Consider the following 20,181-nt stretch of genomic DNA (forward strand, 5'->3'; position numbering starts at 1 on the left):
GACCGTTCCGCCGAAGCCGCGGGACCTATTTCCATACGGACCAGTGACGTTTACGCCGCGGAGATGGCGGCAGTGAATTGTGCGAGGTTAGTCGGTAACTGGAATTGGTGTCGGATCCGGACTGCTGGTAAGGGCAGTATGTCCTGAGAAGGGGTCGGGACAGGTTCATGGAGAGGTGGCGGGTTGGGGGGAGATGATGAAAGTTTCCGAGGGTCTAGAGGTTGGGAGGAGGTAATGGAGAGGTAGAGGCGGTAATTGGGTGTAGAATGAGGGAAGGTTAGTGGGATGTGTTGATGGTGACATGAAAAGACGAGAGGGGATGATGGGGAGGTGAACTGGCAGATAGGGTCAGGGGTGGAAGGACTAGCGGGCATGGAGAGTGAGGGGATAGAAAGCAACAGCTGGGGCAGGGATGGAGGGACTGATGGAAGGATTGGCGGGCATGGAGAATGAGGGGCAGAAGTGCAATGAATGGTCGGTTGTGGATAGTGATAGGGCCGCCGTGCTAGGTGGAGATGTGGAGCTGTCAACTAGCAGATGATGGATGTTGGTGGAATGGGGTATTGGAGCTGAGGGGGGTGAGGGAAAGTGTTGAAGCGTGCCTTGGTCTATCCAAAGAAATAAATATTGAGTGTAGTTTTCCCTTTTGGCTTTGTTAAACTGTGACAATTTGCATAATTGTACTTTGAAATCTGTTTTCCTACCCAGCCTAGATTACTACCTTACAAGAATGAGTTTGGTCTTTGTACCAGAATGTATTCCCATACATTTCTTTGTATTGAGCCTCACCTGTCAAATGTGTCCCATTCTATACATTTACTAAAATTGTCTTCTAATTTGTTTTAGACCTGAATTTTTTTAAAAAGTTTGCTCAATTCCATCACCCTCCCCAAGCAAAATTGGAATTATCCTCAAATTTAAAAAATTGTTTTTGTATACTTTAATATAGTTGTGCAGCTGAGACCTGATGTATGTTTTATTAAGAATCGGCGTGATTTAAATTCCTTTTGTACTATTTCGCCAGAAAGCCAATGATTCCATGTTGTTTACAAACTGTACAACAGCTTGTCTTATACACACAATCCTGGATTTTAATGTACAGAATTCTTGAAGTACATATATGTCACATATTTATAACCCTGAGATTTGTTTTGAATTGTATCAGTACCAAGCTCATATATGTTGATGTAAAGTAACCTGTTCCATCCTGTAGAACGAGGGTCATCTTTTTGACTTTATCATTGAATGATTAGAAAGATGAACAAAGCAAATTTTTACATTTTTTTCCAGAAAGTAAGACCTAGGACATTGCAATGCCTTGTCAGAGATTTTGACTGTGAAGTACATGGGATAATCATGGTTTATTCAAAATGTTTACAAGAACTATTTTTTGTGATGTATGTGATATGTAATAACTACTGCTGTCTTTTCATAGTGTCTTCTCTGGCATTCACAGCAAGATATCAGAGTTCTCAAAATAATGCACTCCAACCAAGGTAATTGAGAATTAACATAAAGTTGTCAAATGTCATCAATACTTAAGCACATGCAATCATATAACACAGGCAACAGCAGGAGAAACCTTCTCCACTAGCTTTAGGTTGCTTTTCAATTTAAAAAAAAAACTATGTAGCAAGGCCCAAATTCAGATAAGAGAACTATGAGGTGTTTTTCCAGCATTCAAGTCTGAGGGACATGCAGTATTGGTGTTGTAAGTTCATAATGTCTTAAGAATTTGCACCACTCAGAGTCTCCTAATGATAATCTCTAAAACAGTGGTTCCCAAACTTTTTTGGGTTACCACCCGCTTGGCTGTCAAACCATATCCCCACCACCCCTCCCCACCCGCCTTTCTGGCCATTACATTAAAACTAAGGAAGGTTGATCTACGATTCACAGTGAAAGAAAATAGGAATTGTAAATTCAAAGCAGTGATAAATAATTGCAAATATTATTTCTATTTAAAGCTATAAATAAATTGTTTATTTATTTAATTACAGGAAGAACAATTTCCATCAGCAATTTTAGAGTGTACATTAGTAGTCCAACTATTCACTACTTCATTGCTTTTCCTCCTTTTAATGAGATGGATGGGTTTGGTGCAGGGATATCAGCTTCTCCACTCAGGAGGAGTCCCCAAGTCCAGTGATTTACAGTCTCTTTCATTGCTTTGAAAGAAGTTGGGTGACTGCACTAAAACTGTGTTCCACTAAATATGATGTCAGAAAGGCAATAAAGAACATCTTGACCTTTTTCCACAGCACAGGATAGCATTCAGAAATTCCTTTATGCCACCATAAGTCTTGATATGATTTTTTTTAGCCTCAGCTTCTGCTAGAAGTTATTTTGTAGCCAGATCAGTCCTTCCTCCATCGTTCCTTTTAAATCCTTATTACAATTGTTCAAGAATGGATTTATTACCCAATCTGGAATATAGATCGAGAGAAGATCCTGAAATCTCTTTGACATGCAGCTCACCCAGGAGGGCACAGTATACTTGAAGATCATCATCTGGCATTGTATCTTTCTCTTGCAACTCAGAGGGACTCAGAAATTGGAAAAGGTTGTGACAGTCAATGTTAGATTTAAATAGGGTTAACTTGGACAGAAATGTGGAGATGACTGTTTTGACTTTGCTAAGATTCACATCATTTCCTTGCAACTGAAGATTGATCTTATTAAACTTTACAAATAATCCTGACAAATAAGCAATGTCATGTCTAAGATTCTTGATTGGAGTCTTCAAAAAATGTTATCACAGTTTCAAAGAGCACATAAAACCATCTCAGGCCGTTTCCTTTTGTTAGCCATCTGATTTCTGTCAGAACAGCAAACATTCAAACTTTATCATTCGCAATACAAAGCTCTCAAAGTAGCCAATAATTAAAAGCATGGAGCTTAATTTTATATATTACATTGTTAGCAGTATTTAATGATTTGTTCAGCCAATTACTTAAGTATTTTGCAACAAAATGTTGTCCGTGAATTTCACCGTAAATGGTAAATATGTTTGGTACAGCTTTTTTCAAGAAAGTAATAACCCCATGGTGGCACCTTGTCATTGGTAGTACTCCCATCTGTTGCACGAACAAGAGGATTGGTAAGCAAAATATCCTTCTCTTTGGAAAAATTGCTTAACAACCTGAAATATTAACTCTCCCTTTGTAACTGTTTCTAGTCCCCTTTGCAAATTACAACTCTTGAACCATGCTTTCATCTTTTATGAAGCAAACATGACCAAGAAGCAAAAATTCATTGCCTGGCAAAGTTAACTTATCCAACTGCAGATCAAATTCTGTTGTCCTGCCTATGTTGCACAGGGTGTCTTCCACATTCTCAGACATTGCATCTATTCGTCTTTGAATATTGAATCTATTTGTATTTAACTACTTGGTCTCATGACTTATTCAAAGCAGTCCTCTGAACCTTCTTACTGCTGGCAGGATCGGTTCTCCAATTGTGTGAGCTTTCCAGATTCAGCAATGAGCAATGAAAAGTAGTATGAAGCACGCAAACCATTTCTGTTTTGTTGTGAAATCTTGGCAAACATATTTTCTGAGAGTTTTCCTAAAGTGACAAAACATAAAGCCAATTTTTTTACTTTATCAAGAGTGTTCAAAGTTCAACAAAAATTTTATTATTAAACTACATATATGTTATTATATACAATCCTGAGATTCATTTTCTAGTGGGGATACAGGGCAAATCTATGGAACAGTAACTATTACATGATCAATGAGAGATTAACCAGAGTGCAGAAGACAACAAACTGCATATGTAAATATAAATAAATAGCAATAAATAATGATAACATGAGATAAAGAGTTTTTAAAAGCAAGGTTATTGGTTGTGGGAACATTTCAATGACAGGGCAAGTGAGTGTAGTTATCCTGTTTTATTCAAGAGCCTGATGGTTGAGAGGGGTAGTGACTGTTCTTGAAACTGATGGTGTGAGTGCTGAGGCTCTTGTAGCTTCTTCCTAATGGCAGCAGCAAGGAGAGAGCGTGACCTGGGTGGTGGGAATCTCTGATGGATGCTGCTTTCCTATGACAGCGTTTCATGTAGATGTGGACAATGGTTGGGAGGGCTTTACCCGTGATGGACTGGGTCAAATCCACTACCTTTCAAAGGATTTTCCATTCCAAACACCATTGCATAAGTGTTTCCATACTTGGCCCTGACGTAGCCAGTGATTACACTCTCTACTACACATCTGTAGAAGTTTGTCAATGTTTTAGATTTCACGCCAAGTCTCCAGACTCCTAAGGAAGCAGAGATGCTGTCATGCTTTCTTCGTAATTGCACTTGTGTGCTGGTCCTGGACAGATACTCTGAGAAAGCAACACGCAAGAATTTCTCCCACCTCTGATCCTCCAATGAGGACTGGCTCATGGAGCTCTGGTTTCCCTCTCCTGAAGTCTGTAATCAGTTCCTTGGTCTTACTGACAGTGAGTGAGAGGTTGTTGTTATCTTCAAATGTACAAGTAGCCTGGAGCCTAATTCACACACAGGAATTGTGTCATTGTGTGCTTAGAGTATAGGAATCGTACCAGCTAACACTACTACAGTAGTGAGCGGCAATAATGTGTAGAGGGTAGGCATGGCAATGACATTATTTCTTCAGTCCAGGTTTCTCATGATATGCCAAATGCAGAAGTGTCACATTGCTTTTCAACAACTATAACATGCTTTGAACAAAGTCTAAAATAACGGTGTGTTAGTAAGAGATGAGGTGATTACATGATCATTGTAATCAGTTACAAGATACTGAGGGTCAAATGCTTAGAATAAGTAATTCATTTCTTAAGTTAAGCCTGCAGTACCTTAGCTGCCCCCCTTGCTACCAAGTACCTCCCATCGTCCCCTTTATCGCCCCCTTAGAAACATCCACCATCCCCTGGGGGGGGGGCACGATATCCCCCATTTGGGAACTCCTGCTCTGAAACATACCAACATAGGTCCTCTCATTTTCAAAGCAGCAGCACAAAAAACATACTTAGAATTTTTAGTGATTTTTACATGCTTACTGGCATCTTCAGTTTTCCTGCCCAGCATTCCAGAAGTATTAAGATTGACAGATATTACTTTATTTGATCCCTGCTAGACATGAACAAGATGTGACCTCACATGACAGTAATACAATGCATACATATTCAAAAGCCATGGCCTCTGTGGTTATGGTTGTCATTTGCCACAAGTTTCACCGTTCTCCTATGTACAGACATTTGTCACAGGACAACGGGAGTTAGGTTGTAACTGATCCAAAAATCTCAAACCCAGTACCATTTTTCAAAGGGCAGAAATAAATTTTCCTTATGTAACTGAAAACTAACAGAGAGGAATGAATGAACAAGATTGAAAGAATCTATCTGGATGCAGAGGTATTACTAGAGTCAGACAGAAATCTTCTGGACTCTAACTTCCAGTATTTATTTTGGGGAATTTTTTATATTGTATAAAAGGGATTATTTTTGTTTGGCATTTAACTAGTTTGGCACAACATTGTGGACCAAAGGGCCTGCTCTTGTGTTCTACTGTTCTCTTTTTTTTCGTCAATAAGACATCTTTAAGATAAAATTTATGGAACAGCATTATTTAAGTAGTGAATCTGTGGAGGTCAGCTGTGAAATTTGAATTATTATCCATATGGATTTAACTGCACACTATTTTTAATTGAAAAATAGCTTTGAATGTATTTGTCAATTTGAAAGTCATTTTAAAAGCTTCAGAATACAGTTTCAATACACAACCACAATTTTATGTGTGGTTATAACAAAGAATGTGATTGAAGGGTCTCGGCCTGAAACGTTGACGGCGCTTCTCCCTATAGGTGCTGCCTGGCCTGCTGTGTTCCACCAGCATTTTGTGTGTGTTGTTGTTTGAATTTCCAGCATCTGCAGATTTCCTCGTGTTTGACTTAATATTATTTCACTTGGAATCAAATTTGACAGAAAAGAAGCAGTAACATCGTTATCAAAACCACCATGGCCTGAGATTAAATTACCTGATCCCATGGAAGAAGCAAAACATCACTTGGGTAAGATTTGAAATACATACACTGGCTTGAACTTAAGACATAGGATCAGAATTAGACCATTTGGCTCATAGAGTCTGCTCCAGCATTTCAACATGGCTGATCCATTTTCCCTCTCAACCCCATCTTCTAGCCTTCTTCCTGTAACCTTTCATACCCTGAATGATCTTAGCAGCATGATTTCATTAAATCAAATTTCTACGATTCTGGAATCTGGTCATCATTTCCATAAAGTACTTAAGGTTTAAATTCTGTACTGTCTGTTTTTCATCAGAGCTAGACTAAATTATAATTTTAAATGTATTCCTTTCCTTTTTAAATCTTTTTATTAATTTTAAACAAACATAAATGAAACATGAATACAAAGTGTTTGAGAGTACATAATTAATAGTTTAAATAGACATTCAGATATATAATAATAAAAATATATAACCTCCCAAACTCATAACATTGATGAACAAAGAAATAAAAAGAAAAAAAAAGACCCCAGGAAAAAAAAGAGAAGAAAAAACACTAACCAACATGGGCCATTGAATAATGTTAAGTACATATACAGTAGTACCAATAACTCCGAACCTCCATCCAAATAATTAAGGATAATATAAGTAAGGTTTAGGAAAAGACAATTCAACTCATATGAAAATGTTGAATAAATGGTCTCCAAGTTTCTTCAAATTTAACTGAAGGGTCAAAAACAACACTTCTAATTTTTTCTAAGCTCAAACAAGAAATGGTTTGAGAAAACCACTGAAATATAGTTGGAGGATTAATTTCTTTCCAATTCAATAGAATAAATCTTCTAGCCATTAGTGTAACAAATGCAATCATTCGTCGAGATAAAGAGGATAGATAACTATTATCCACCATTGATAAACCAAATATTGCAGTAGAAGGATGCGGTTGGATATTAATATTCAGAACTCTTGAAATAATACTGAAAATATCTTTCCAGTAATTTTGTAAACAAGGACAAGACCAAAACATATGGGTTAATGAGGCAACATCAGAATGACATCTGTCACAGGTTGAATTAACATAAGAATAAAATCGAGCAAGTTTATCCTTAAACATATGAGCTCTATGTACAACCTTAAATTGTATTAGAGCATGTTTAGCACAAATAGAGGGCGAATTAACTAATAGTAACATTTTCTCCCATTGCTCAATGGATATAAGAGAATGAAGTTCTTCTTCCCATTCCTTCTTAATTTTTTCTGATACATCTGGCTGTATATTCATAATCATATTATAAATGACAGCCACTAAACCCTTTTGACAAGGATTCAGAGCTAAAATTCTTTCTGTAATGTCCAATGGACCTAGTTTCGGAAAAGACTGTAACTCATTATACAAAAAATTGCTAACTTGCAAATATCTAAAAAAATGAGTTTTAGGTAAATTATATTTATTAGATAACTGTTCAAAGGACATAACGCTATCATCTAAAAACAAATCATGAAAACATGTTAAACCTTTTGTTTATCATAAAAAAATGTTTGATCCATAAAGGAAGGCCGAAAAAAATAATTAGATACTATAGGGCATGATAGAATAAACTTATTCAAACCAAAAAATTTACGAAATTGAAACCAGATTCGCAATGTGTATTTGACTATAGGATTAGTTATATGTTTATTCAATTTAGATAAAGATAAAGGAAGTGAAGATCCTAAGATTGAAAACAACAAAAAGTTTTGTACAGATTTACATTCCAAATTTACCCATTGTGGGCAGGCAGCTGTAGTCAGTTCTTGTGTCCAAAATATTAAATATCGTATATTAACTGCCCAATAATAAAATCTCAAGTTTGGCAGCCAAACCACCTTCCTTCTTAGGCTTCTGTAAATATTTTTTGCCTAGTCTAGGATTTTTATTCTGCCAAAGATAAGAAGATATTTTGGAGTCAATAATATCAAAAAAAGATTTAGGGATAAAAATTGGTAATGCTTGAAGTAAATATAAGAATTTGGGTAATACCATCATCTTAATAGCATTAATTCTATCAACCAATGACAAAGATAGTGGAGACCACCTGGTAGCAAGTTGCTTAATCTGGTCAATTAAGGGTAAAAAGTTAGCTTTAAATAAATCTTTATGTTTTTAGTAATTTTAATACCTAAATAAGTAAAATAATCTGTAACAACCTTAAATGGTAAACGTTTATAAATTGAAACTTGCATATTTAATGGAAATAGTTCACTCATGTTAAATTCAATTTATAACCAGAAAAGTTACTAAACTGAGCAAACAAAGACAAAATAGCAGGAATAGATCTTTCAGGGTCAGATATGTATAGTAACAAATCGTCAGCATATAATGATAACTTATACGTCCCCTCCCCACGAGTAATACCAAAAATATTAGGTGATTTACGATTAGCTATAGCCAAAGGTTCTAGAGCGATGTCAAACAGTAAAGGACTTAAAGGACAACCTTGCCTTGTACCACGGAATAACTGAAAAAAAAGAGATCTTTGATTATTGGTAAAAACCGAAGCCAAGGGTTTATGGTATATTAATTTAATCCATGATATAAATTTTGAACTGAAATTAAAATGCTGCATTGTATTAAATAAATATGGCCATTCAACTCTATCAAATGCTATCAACTATCAAATTTTAAATGTATTCCTATTGAATAACAAAAAATAAAACTGATTTTGACCATTATGCGATTATATATCTGGTGTGACTGTTGTTAATCAAGATCTTTGAAAGTCCTTTCCAGTCTCTGTGGTGCCAGTTGAGTCAATTAGATGTATTTTGTTTGCAGAGGTTATACAAAATGTAAAGGCATTGATTGCCACAGGAGCATATGGCAGACTGTTTGCAGTTGTACACTTTGCAAGTAGACAATGGAAAGTAACCAATGAAGACTTAATTCTGATAGAAAATCACATTGAAGCAGACTGTGGAGACAGGATCAGACTAGAAAAGGTAAGAGACCTTTTTGTAAGCCCATGACCCCTAATGGGGCATAGGCCACCAACAGTAGATCACCTGAGTCCTTTGTCCTGGGCCAGTCTTTAACGTTGTCTGTAGGAGCCCATTTGCTTGGTGTATCCTCCTTCTCCCAGAGATGAGGTCTTTGGAGCTCCTGTTGGTGTTTCTGTAGACTTGGTTTTTACAGAATGGAGTTGCTAGTCTCATGTCTAACCCTCCCCTCACAGCTGGGCTTGCCATCCATGGTGGAGTTTGTGGTCCATCAAATCACTTAGAAGATATTACTATTTTAGATAGGGGCTTTGATATTTAACATGTGAGAAACAAATACATGATGAGAAATGGTGACATAACACTGGTGAAATTTTTTTTTTCCTTTTTGGAGATTGGACCCACAGAAAACATATGGCCTGATGGTGTCTCTGTCTGTGTCCTTTGATCCATCACAGATCTAAGCGGGGATATTTGCAGACATGTATTTCTCTTCCTGCTTCTATCTGAGGTTCCCACCTACTTTAACAAGATGACTATCATTCTGATAACTGAGAAAACCAGGGTAATATGCCTAAATGACTACTGCATGGTGGCTTGGAGATTCAACATCATGAAGCACTTCAAGAGACTAGTCATGGCACACGTTAACTCCAGCTACCCCGCATTAACCCTTTGTTTACAACTGAAACAGGTCTATGGTACACATCATCTCACTGGCCCAACACATCTCTGGAACATCTGGACAGTAAAGGCACTTATGTTAGATTATTGTTTATTGACTACAGTTCTGTCTTCAGTACTTTCCAAGTAAACTCATCTCCAAACTCCTAGACCTAGCACTCAATGTCTCCTTTAGCAAATGGATCCTTGACTTCCTGACCAACAGACTACAGTCAGTTAGGATAGGCAGTGACAGTTCCGCCATGATGATTCTCAACAATGATGTTCCACATGACTATGTCCTTAGCTCCCTGCTCTGCTCTACTCCCTATACATTCACGACTGCATGGCCAGATTCTGCGTGACAAGCCAGATCTCAAAGTGACATTGATTCATATTACAGGAAGGAGACAGACAGCTAGTCACATAAGACTATAAAACATAGGAGCAGAATTAGCCTTTTCAGCCCATTTGGTCTGCTCCTTCTTTCAATCATGGTTAATTAGAAGGCCTGTGTAGGGAAAGGTTGGCCATGCTGGATCTTAGATTGCTCATCCTTCCTGCAGCTCCCACTCTCATTTGCACAGGAATCTTAGATCTGTTGGACAAGTTGTCATGGTGTCATGACAACAACCTTTACCTTAATCTCAGCAAATCCAAAGAACTATGCATTGATTTCAGGAAGGGGGCCAGGCATGGGAGCGGTACACATTCTGTTAACATTGACTGCTGAAGCAAGACAGTTGAGAACTTCAAGTTCCTAGAAGCCAATGTCACCAATAGCACGTTCTGGTCCAACCACCACTCAAACAACCACCAAGAAACCTCACCAGGGCCTGTACTTCTTCAGAAGACTAAAGAAATGTAGCATGCCTTCTTTGATCTCCCCCTTCCCCCCCCCCCCACCAATTTCAATCAATGTATCATCCTATTCAGATGTACCGTGGCTTGGTACGGCAGCTTCTCTGACCGTGACCACAAGAAACTGCAGAGAGCTGTGGAAACACGGAATCCAGCCATCCTTGCATGGAATGTCTCACTTCTCACTGCCTCAGTAAATCAGCTAGCATAATTAAAGACCCCAACCACCCTGCACATTCTCTCTCTCTCTCTCTCTCTCTTTCTCTCTCTCTCCCCCTCCCCCTCCCCCCTCTCTTCTTCCCCACTCCCCCCCCCTCTCTCTCTTCCTCCCCCCTCCCCCCACTGGGCCAAAGACACAAAAGCCTCAAAGCACATGCCAAGGTTCCATGACAACTCCTATTTCAGTTGTAACACTTTTAAACAGTTCCGCTATACAATGAGATAAACTCCTGATATCTCAATCTATCTCATTATAACCTTCACCTTATCGTTTATCCACACTGCACTTTCTCTGTAACTCTAATATTTTATTCTGCGTTCTGTTATTCTTTTAACTTGTACTTCCCCAGTGTACTGCAATAATGAATTGATGAATATGAGCAAAGTGCAAGATGTTGTTTTTAATATGTGAAAATAATACACCAATTTATCATTTTCTTTGCACAGGTTCTGTTAGTTGGTGGGGATAATTTCACACTCATTGGAAGACCACTTCTTGGGTAAGGTTTAGTTTATAAATCAACGAGATAGCCTAGTCATCCAAAGGTAATCTTATTTATGCTTTGCATATGCAATAGCTTTTGAAATTTACCAGGAAGATTGAATTATAAAATCAGCTTTATTGTGACAATTTCACTTGCATTGTAATTGCATTTAAAAAGTAATCAAATTGTAGTTGCTATTCTCATTGCACAATTGATACACAGCTTGACTACCTTGAATCCAGCAATCAGTTATCTGGTTCCACCGCTGGTTTGAACATAATTTTCCACAACATTTGAAAGTCTTGACAAGATTCAGAAATTGAACAACGAATCTTCTCTAAATCTATTAACACGACATAATGTCGCATAACCATTGAGCATCAGTAGGAGGAAAACATCTTTCCATTTAAAAAAAAATGCCCTCCTAGCTATAAGAGAACTAAAGGCCAAAATATGTAAATCTTCAGTTTAATACCTTGACCTGCAACAATACCGAATAGGGCCGTCAGAGGGTTAGGCTTACAATTGACTTTAAAAAGTAAGGGAAAAGTTTGAAGAACTTCCTTCCAATATTTTTCAAGATTCGGACAAGTCAAAAACATATGAATTAATGAAGCTTCTCCATTATTACATCTGTCATAGTAGGGAGAAATATCTGAATAAAAGTGATAGCTTATCTTTAGTCATGTGAGCTCTATGTACCACCTTTCAAACATTGTGGGGACCTTTTCTGAATTATTTTCAAAACCTTCAATTCATTGTTTAAACTCAGATGTTGGCTATTATTAACTTTTATTACATGAGAAGGTATTTTACCTTCTTTTCTTAATGATCAGCTTCAGTCTTGGTAGGGGTTAGATTCTTTTTTTTGTAATAAATTAGTATATTTCAATATAACTTGAGTAACTTAAATGAATATGGGGTAATGAGATTGTTATTGTGGACAGATGTAATTGGTAGTTTTTAAAATCTTTTTTGACATTTTATATACACTTTCTTGTATTCTGTATTCTATGTAGAAACTAATAAAAAAAATTGGAAAAGAAAAAAACATAATTTTCACCAGCTTAATTTCAAATTTCTTGTATCATAGTGCCATACCATTGCCAGTGTTTTTGTAGTGCCATTAACAGAATCAGCAGTTGGCACGAACTTTAAAGGAAGCAAGTCGTTCTTCTGTTTATTCTGCATTTATTTTTATAACCATTGCTTATCAAGTTCATTGTGTCTTCATTAAATAAAGGAAGTGCCTCTTGTGTAAAGTGCAAGCACTATATGTTATCTATACATGATAAGGTGGAAGTTCTGAAAAAACTCAACAGTGGTGTGTCTGTGAAAAGCATATGCAACTTGTATAACATTGGCTCTTCCACAGTTTATGATATAAAGAAACAAAATGAAAAGTAGCTCAAGTTCTTTGCTGACAGTGAATCAAAAAACAGATGTGCATAAAAAAACAATGAAAGATGGAAGTTGTTCACAGCTAGTTGAAGTTCTCATAAAGTGGTTTAAACTCCACCTCCATGAAGGTGGAGAACTGTCGGGAGATGGTGAAGAAACAAGCAAAATTGTTTCATGAAGAATAAGGACTGGATTATGAGTGTTATTACAGTGAAGGGTGGCGTCAGCATTTCAAGCAGCAACATGGCATAAAACTTTGTGAAGTATGATGAAAAATTGTCAGCAAAGAAGGTGTTGAGTTTGTTAAGTTAGTTTCTGGTGAACATTTAAGTCTCAAGCAGGCCTACAAAGCGAGCAAAACAGCCGTATGTTGCTGTTGTACTCGAAGCCGAACACTGACTACAGAGAATGTAGAATCACTGACAGGTTATAAAGCATCTAAAGATCGTATCACTTGTTGGCTGCCCTAATGCTGCAGGAACCCACAGGTGTAAGATGTTAGTTTACATCTCAGAGCTTCTAAAGGTACGAAGCAGTTTCCAATAATTTGCCGTGTCAACAAAGAAGGGTGGATTACAATGTTTATTTATTTCATCCTAACCTAACCACCTGTGATTCAGCAAAAACCATTGATCCAGCACTACATAGTACCAATCATTCTGAATTTATGGAGGTCAGTCTGTACTATTTTGCAGATGGACATGATGATTACTTGTTCTTCAGTCAGAACTATCTTTTCATGAACTTGTGATTTACTTCAGAGCAGCTTGTGTAATCTTTGAAGTGGAGATGATTTTTTGGTTTGTGGGAGATAGTAGTTTGCATTAGCCATTATCTTAATGACGGGAGAATATTTTCAGTTTATAACACAACTCATTGGAGAATTTTTATACATTGGCAATGGGCAAATTGACAACCGTTCTTCCATCTATTTGCACCCATAAAGTTATGATGGATAGCAAATATCTGAAGTCTTGAATTTTAACTCACTTTCATGCTTAATTATCAAGTATGACTGATGGAGGCTTTCTATGCATGGTTGCTTTCAAATTAAACATTGAGTCAAGATCGCTGACAATTAGTGTCTCTGCTTTAAAAGTAATTTATTGAAGTCATAACAATAGAATATATGATGTGATTTTTTTAAATTTAATGGCATGTTGAGAATCAAAATGGGGTGTCTATTTCTTAGTTTATGAAGGCCTAGATGATGTTTTCGTATGTTGGAGGCATTATATAAAAGCAAGTTGTTGTTCGCAGGCGAGACCTTGTACGAGTGGAAGCAACAGTCATCGAGAAGACAGAATCTTGGCCGAGAGTACACTTCAGATTTAAACGAAGGAAGCGTTACCGGAGGACAAAAAGTAAGTTAGATCATCAGTGTTTTAGTGATGTGAACAAGCGATTTAATTATGCATTGTAACTAAATTTGTTCTAAGTTAAACAGCAAATGTTAATGTCCAATTCAGATTTCCTGCTTGTATCACTTCTGCATTTGAAAGTATGAAAACTCTGATAATTCCACAAAGGCCTTCACACTCTTCTCTCCTATCAGATGCCTTCTTCTCCAGCCTTTTACCTTTCCTACCCACGTGGCTTCACCTATCACCTGGCTAATCTTCCTTCCCTTGCCTCCATCTTTTATTCTGTGTTCCCCCTTTCTTTACAGTCCTGAACAAGAGTCTCGGGCCAAAATGTCAATTGTTTATCTGTATCCTTAGAGGCTATCTGACCTGCTCTGTGTGTTTCACAAAGCAGCTTCCTACAGAGTTTGATTTTGCAGTTATTCATGCATGATAATAGAGTCATAGAGAACTACAGCACAGAAACAGGCCCTTCAGCCCATCTAGTCTGTGCCAAAATATTATTCTGTAGCGGTGTGCTACACGCAGCGCTAAAATTACGACACGGAGTCGGTAACTGCAGTCGAAGGAAAAAAACTTTATTCGAAAACTTCAGCCTCACTTTTAAGCCTCTGTCAACCGGCCCCCCATGGCGCAGAGGCTCCAAAGCTCTGTGCTCGCAAAACCCCGTAGGCTATCTAATTGTGAGTCGGTTCGGATACGCTAGGAAATGGGTCGCCACATAACCCCCCCCCCAGAACCGGCGATACACCCCCCAATGTCCACAGTCTGGGCCAGAACCTGCTTGGGAGGTCGGCCTCTGCGCCGAGGCGCCGGAAACTCGGCCGGTTGCGCCAGGTCCACATGGGCCGGTTTGAGGCGGTCCACTGTGAAAACCTCCTCCTTCCCCCCAACGTCCAGCACGAACGTGGACCCGTTGTTCCGGAGCACCATAAACGGCCCCTCGTATGGCCGCTGCAGCGGTGGCCGATGCCTGCCCCTTCGTACAAACACAAACTTACAGTTCTGTAGGTCTTTGGTTACGCAGGTCGGGTGCCGCCCATGCTGTGAAGTGGGTATGGGGGCCAGGTTACCGAGCTTCTCACGAAGTCTGCCCAGGACTGCTGCGGGTTCTTCCTCTTGCCCCCTTGGGGCTGGTAGGAACTCCCCGGGGACGACCAGGGGCGCGCCGTATACCAACTCGGCCGACGAGGCGTGCAGGTCGTCCTTGGGCGCTGTGCGGATGCCGAGTAGGACCCACGGAAGCTCGTCGGCCCAGTTGGCTCCTCGCAGGCGGGCCATGAGGGCCGACTTCAGGTGACGGTGGAAACGCTCCACTAGCCCGTTCAACTGTGGGTGGTAGGCAGTTGTGTGGTGCAGCTGAGTCCCCAAAAGGCTGGCCATAGCTGACCACAGGCTGGAGGTGAACTGGGCGCCTCTGTCGGAGGTAATGTGGGCTGGTACACCAAAGCGAGATATCCAGGTGGCAATCAGGGCTCGGGCGCAAGATTCGGAGGTGGTGTCGGTGAGCGGGACCGCCTCTGGCCATCTTGTGAACCGGTCCACGATAGTCAGGAGGTAACGCGCTCCGCGCGACACTGGCAGGGGGCCCACGATATCCACATGAATGTGGTCGAAACGCCGGTGGGCGGGATGGAACTGCTGCGGTGGGGCTTTGGTGTGCCGCTGCACCTTGGCCGTCTGGCAGTGCATGCACGTTCTGGCCCATTCACTGACCTGTTTGCAGAGTCCGTGCCAAACGAACCTGCTGGAAACCATCCGGACAGTTGTCCGGATGGAGGGATGCGCCAAGTTATGAATGGAGTCGAAAACGCGGCGCCGACATGCTGTCGGGACGACTGGACGGGGCTGGCCGGTGGCGACGTCACAGAGTAGGGTCCTCTCACCCGGGCCCATGGGGAGGTCCTGGAGCTGCAGACCGGAGACTGCGGTCCTGTAACTCGGAATCTCCTCATCCGCCTGCTGTGCCTCTGCCAGCGCCTCAAAGTCTACCCCTTGGGAAAGGGCATGAACGGTAGGGCGAGAGAGCGCATCCGCCACGACATTGTCCTTACCCGAGACGTGCCGGACATCCGTCGTGTATTCAGAGATGTAGGACAGGTGGCGTTGCTGGCGGGATGACCGGGGGTCGGATGCTTTCGTAAACGCAAAGGTAAGCGGTTTGTGGTCCGTGAACGCGGTGAAGGGCCGACCTTCTAGGAAGTACCTGAAATGCCGGATTGCCAGGTAGAACGCCAACAGTTCCCGGTCGAATGCACTGTACTTAAGCTCGGGTGGTCGCAGGTGTTTGCTGAAAAACGCCAGGGGTTGCCAGCGACCTGCGATGAGCTGCTCCAGCATCCCACCGACTGCCGTGTTGGATGCGTCCACTGTGAGGGCGGTAGGGGTGTCCATTCTGGGATGTACTAGCATTGCGGCGTCCGCCAAAGCTTCCTTCGTTTGAACGAAAGCGGCGGCGGACTCCTCGTCCCAGGTAATGTCCTTGCTCGGACCCGACATCAGGGCGAACAGGGGGCGCATGATCCGGGCAGCTGAAGGGAGGAAGCGGCGGTAGAAATTGACCATACCTACGAATTCCTGAAGGCCTTTGATCGTGGTGGGTCGGGGGAAGCGGCGGACCGCATCTACCTTAGCGGGCAGAGGGGTTGCCCCGTCTTTAGTAATTCTGTGGCCCAGGAAGTCAATGGTATCGAGTCCAAACTGGCATTTGGCAGGGTTGATTGTAAGACCGTACTCACTCATTCGGGCGCAGAGTTGACGGAGGTGGGACAGATGCTCCTGATGACTGCCGCTGGCTATGAGGATGTCATCCAAATAGATGAACGCGAAGTCCAGGTCCCGTCCCACCGCGTCCATTAACCGCTGGAACGTCTGTGCGGCATTCTTCAGGCCGAACGGCATGTGGAGGAACTCGAAAAGGCCGAATGGGGTGATGAGAGCCGTTTTGGGGACGTCGTCAGGATGCATCGGGATTTGATGGTATCCCCGGACGAGATCTACCTTGGAGAAGATCCGTGCGCCGTGCAGGTTTGCCGCAAAGTCCTGAATGTGCGGCACAGGGTAGCGGTCCGGTGTGGTAGCCTCGTTCAGCCTGCGGTAGTCGCCGCACGGTCTCCAGCCCCCCGTCGCTTTGGGCACCATGTGCAGGGGGGAAGCCCATGGGCTGTCGGACCGCCGGATGATCCCCAATTCCTCCATCCTCTGGAACTCCTCCTTCGCCAGTCGGAGCTTGTCCGGGGGAAGCCGCCGAGCACGGGCATGGAGGGATGGTCCCTGGGTCGGGATGTGGTGCTGTACGCCATGCCTGGGCATGGCTGCTGTGAACTGCGGTGCCAGAACCGATGGGAACTCCGCCAGGACCCTGGTGAAGTCGTTGTCGGACAGCGTGATGGAGCCGAGGTGAGGGGCCGGCAACTGGGCTGCACCCAGGGAGAACGTCTGAAAGGTCTTGGCGTGTACCAGTCTCTTCCTGGGCAGGTCGACCAGCAGGCTGTGAGCCCGCAAAAAATCCGCACCCAGAAGCGGTTGGGCTACGGCGGCCAGTGTGAAGTCCCACGTGAACTGGCTGGAGCCGAACTGTAGCTGCACCTGGCGGGTGCCATAGGTCCTTACTGTGCTGCTATTCACGGCCCTCAGGGGGGGACCCGGTGCCCTGCTGCGGGTGTCGTAACTCGTCGGAGGTAAAACGCTGATCTCAGCCCCAGTATCGACCAAAAACCGGCGTCCCGACCTTCTATCCCACACATACAGGAGGCTATCCCGATGGCCAGCCGCCGTAGCCATCAGTGGCGGCTGGCCCTGGCGTTTCCCGGGAACTTGCAGGGCGGGCGACAACGGCGGGCTTCTGCACCCCACCGCTGGTGGTAGAAGCACCAGTGTTCATTGGGCCGGGGGTTAGCGGGCTCTGCGGCCGGGCCTGGACTGGTTTGCTGCCGGGAGCGGGGCTGGGAGATCCGTGCGATGGACGCCCCGCTCACCTTTTTGGCGTTCCACAGCAAGTCTGCCCCGGCTGCCACCTTCCGGGGGTCACTGAAATCTGCGTCGGACAGCAGCAGGCGGATGTCCTCGGGCAGCTGCTCCAGGAATGTCTGCTCAAACATGAGGCAGGGTGTGTGTTCGTCGGCGAGAGACAACATCTCATTCATTAAAGCCGATGGAGGTCTGTCGCCCAAGCCATCCAGGTGCAGTAAACGGGCAGCCCGCTCGCGCCGTGAGAGTCCGAAAGTCCTGAGGAGCAGGGCTTTGAATTCCGTGTACTTGCCGTCTGCCGGGGGCGACTGTACGAACTCCGCGACCTGGGCCGCTGTGTCCTGGTCGAGGGAGCTCACCACGTAGTAGTAGCGGGTGTCTTCTGAGGTGATCTGGCGAACGTGGAATTGGGCTTCGGCTTGCTGGAACCATAGGTCCGGGCGCTGTGTCCAGAAACCTGGCAGTTTCAACGAAACCGCGTGAACAGAGGCGGCGTCGGTCATTTCTGGTCCAAAAATCGTTTGGACCGTCGGGGTCACCAATTGTAGCGGTGTGCTACACGCAGCGCTAAAATTACGACACGGAGTCGGTAACTGCAGTCGAAGGAAAAAAACTTTATTCGAAAACTTCAGCCTCACTTTTAAGCCTCTGTCAACCGGCCCCCCATGGCGCAGAGGCTCCAAAGCTCTGTGCTCGCAAACCCCCGTAGGCTATCTAATTGTGAGTCGGTTCGGATACGCTAGGAAATGGGTCGCCACAATTCTGCCTAATCCCATCGGTTTGCACCTGGACCATAACTCAACATACCCCTCCCATCCATATACTTATCCAAGCTTCTCTTAAATGTTGAAATCAACATTCACCACTTCCGCTGGCACTTCATTCCACATTCTCATCACCCTCTGAGAGAAGTTCCCCCTGTGTTCCCCTTAAAAATTCAACTTTCACCCTTAACCCATGATCTCTAGCTCTAGTCTCGTTCAACCTGACCAGAAAAGACCTGCTTTCATTTGGCCTGTCTATACCCCTCATAATTTTATATACCTATGCATACATTTTAGCGGCTCAGCTCCAGACTTTGTCACCTTGGTTTAAGCATGGTCAAAACAACCTGAAATCTGTAGGTGAGGTCACAGTTGCTGATGGTAACTGGGCATTTGGCCAAGTGTGGCAACAAGGAGCTTTGGTAAAAATGGCAGAAAGGAAGATGATTTAAGATCATTGGTTTGCAGAGATCTCAGCTGCAGGTGGCCGAAGACAATGTCCTAAAACTTAGCCCCAATCATTGCTTTATCAAGGACATTTGCCCCTCACAGGATTGGAAGTGGAGGTGTTCACTGATGATTGCACATTGTTCTATTTGCTGAGGAGCAAATGAGGCAGCCCATGTCAGCACTTAGCAATGTTCTGGTATAACAACCCGAAACATCATTTTTAATCCATTTTAAATCTATGTGTCATTCTTCGTGATTGCTTCATTTAAGTATTTTTCTTATGTTATTATCTTGTTAAACTAATATATTAATACCAATACAGTAATTCATGTTGCTATTGAGTAGCACAGAATCTTTCCAATTTTTTCTTCAACTTTTTTTTTCAATTCTCTGTATAATGTTCCATTTAAGTCAAATTTTTCATTTGTTGCTTTTTTTTTGCAGTAAATGTGCAACCTCAGACTGTTCTCAGAATCAACACAGTTGAAGTTGCTCCAGCTCTGGACTGAGAGTGCTGGCAATTTTGAGTCCACAAGGCGAAAGAAAGATGGCATTGTATAAACCTCAAGATCCAGATACATGAACTGCATTTCCAGTACCTTGCAATCATTTTGTGTGCATCATAGTTTGAGTTGTTTCCATAGTGAATTTAAATTTCTGTTGCGTAAAGTCCTTTACATGTTCTTTTCTCAGTTATCTGTACTAAAGTACTGCAATATGTGAAAATAAATATTTTTATGGAATCTGATTCTTGAAGTCCTCTTTAAATGTTGTTAGGAATTTGACCCAACACAGCGAGATCTGCATCATATGTCATTGAGACTGGGCCAGTAGACTATAAAGTCAGTGTACTCTGTGAGTAATTATGCTGCAATACAAGTTTACTTGTTGATAGACATGTAGACCATCATTGGTAACAATAGAATATTGTTATATTACATTGAAATTAACTGACGGGGCAGTAAATTTTCAGTGTGAATCTGAATATTAACTATCAACAAGCAGTTCATACACAGCCATGTTTTACATAATTTCTCT

General features: G+C 42.2%; 1 protein-coding gene across 1 annotated transcript; it reads left to right on the forward strand.

Moving 5' to 3' along the window:
- The first annotated feature begins 47 nt into the window (after window positions 1–47).
- Window positions 48–19,891, forward strand: mrpl21 (mitochondrial ribosomal protein L21). Its single transcript, XM_059975510.1, has 7 exons — window positions 48–127; window positions 1,436–1,496; window positions 5,952–6,037; window positions 8,807–8,970; window positions 11,158–11,210; window positions 13,857–13,960; window positions 19,588–19,891. The coding sequence occupies exons 1-7, from the start codon at window positions 64–66 to the stop codon at window positions 19,650–19,652; spliced, it is 597 nt and encodes a 198-aa protein (XP_059831493.1). The 5' UTR covers window positions 48–63; the 3' UTR covers window positions 19,653–19,891.
- Window positions 19,892–20,181: the final 290 nt, after the last annotated feature.

The sequence above is a fragment of the Hypanus sabinus genome, chromosome 7, assembly GCF_030144855.1.
Source record: "Hypanus sabinus isolate sHypSab1 chromosome 7, sHypSab1.hap1, whole genome shotgun sequence".
In the NCBI taxonomy this organism is placed as follows: Eukaryota; Metazoa; Chordata; class Chondrichthyes; order Myliobatiformes; family Dasyatidae; genus Hypanus; species Hypanus sabinus.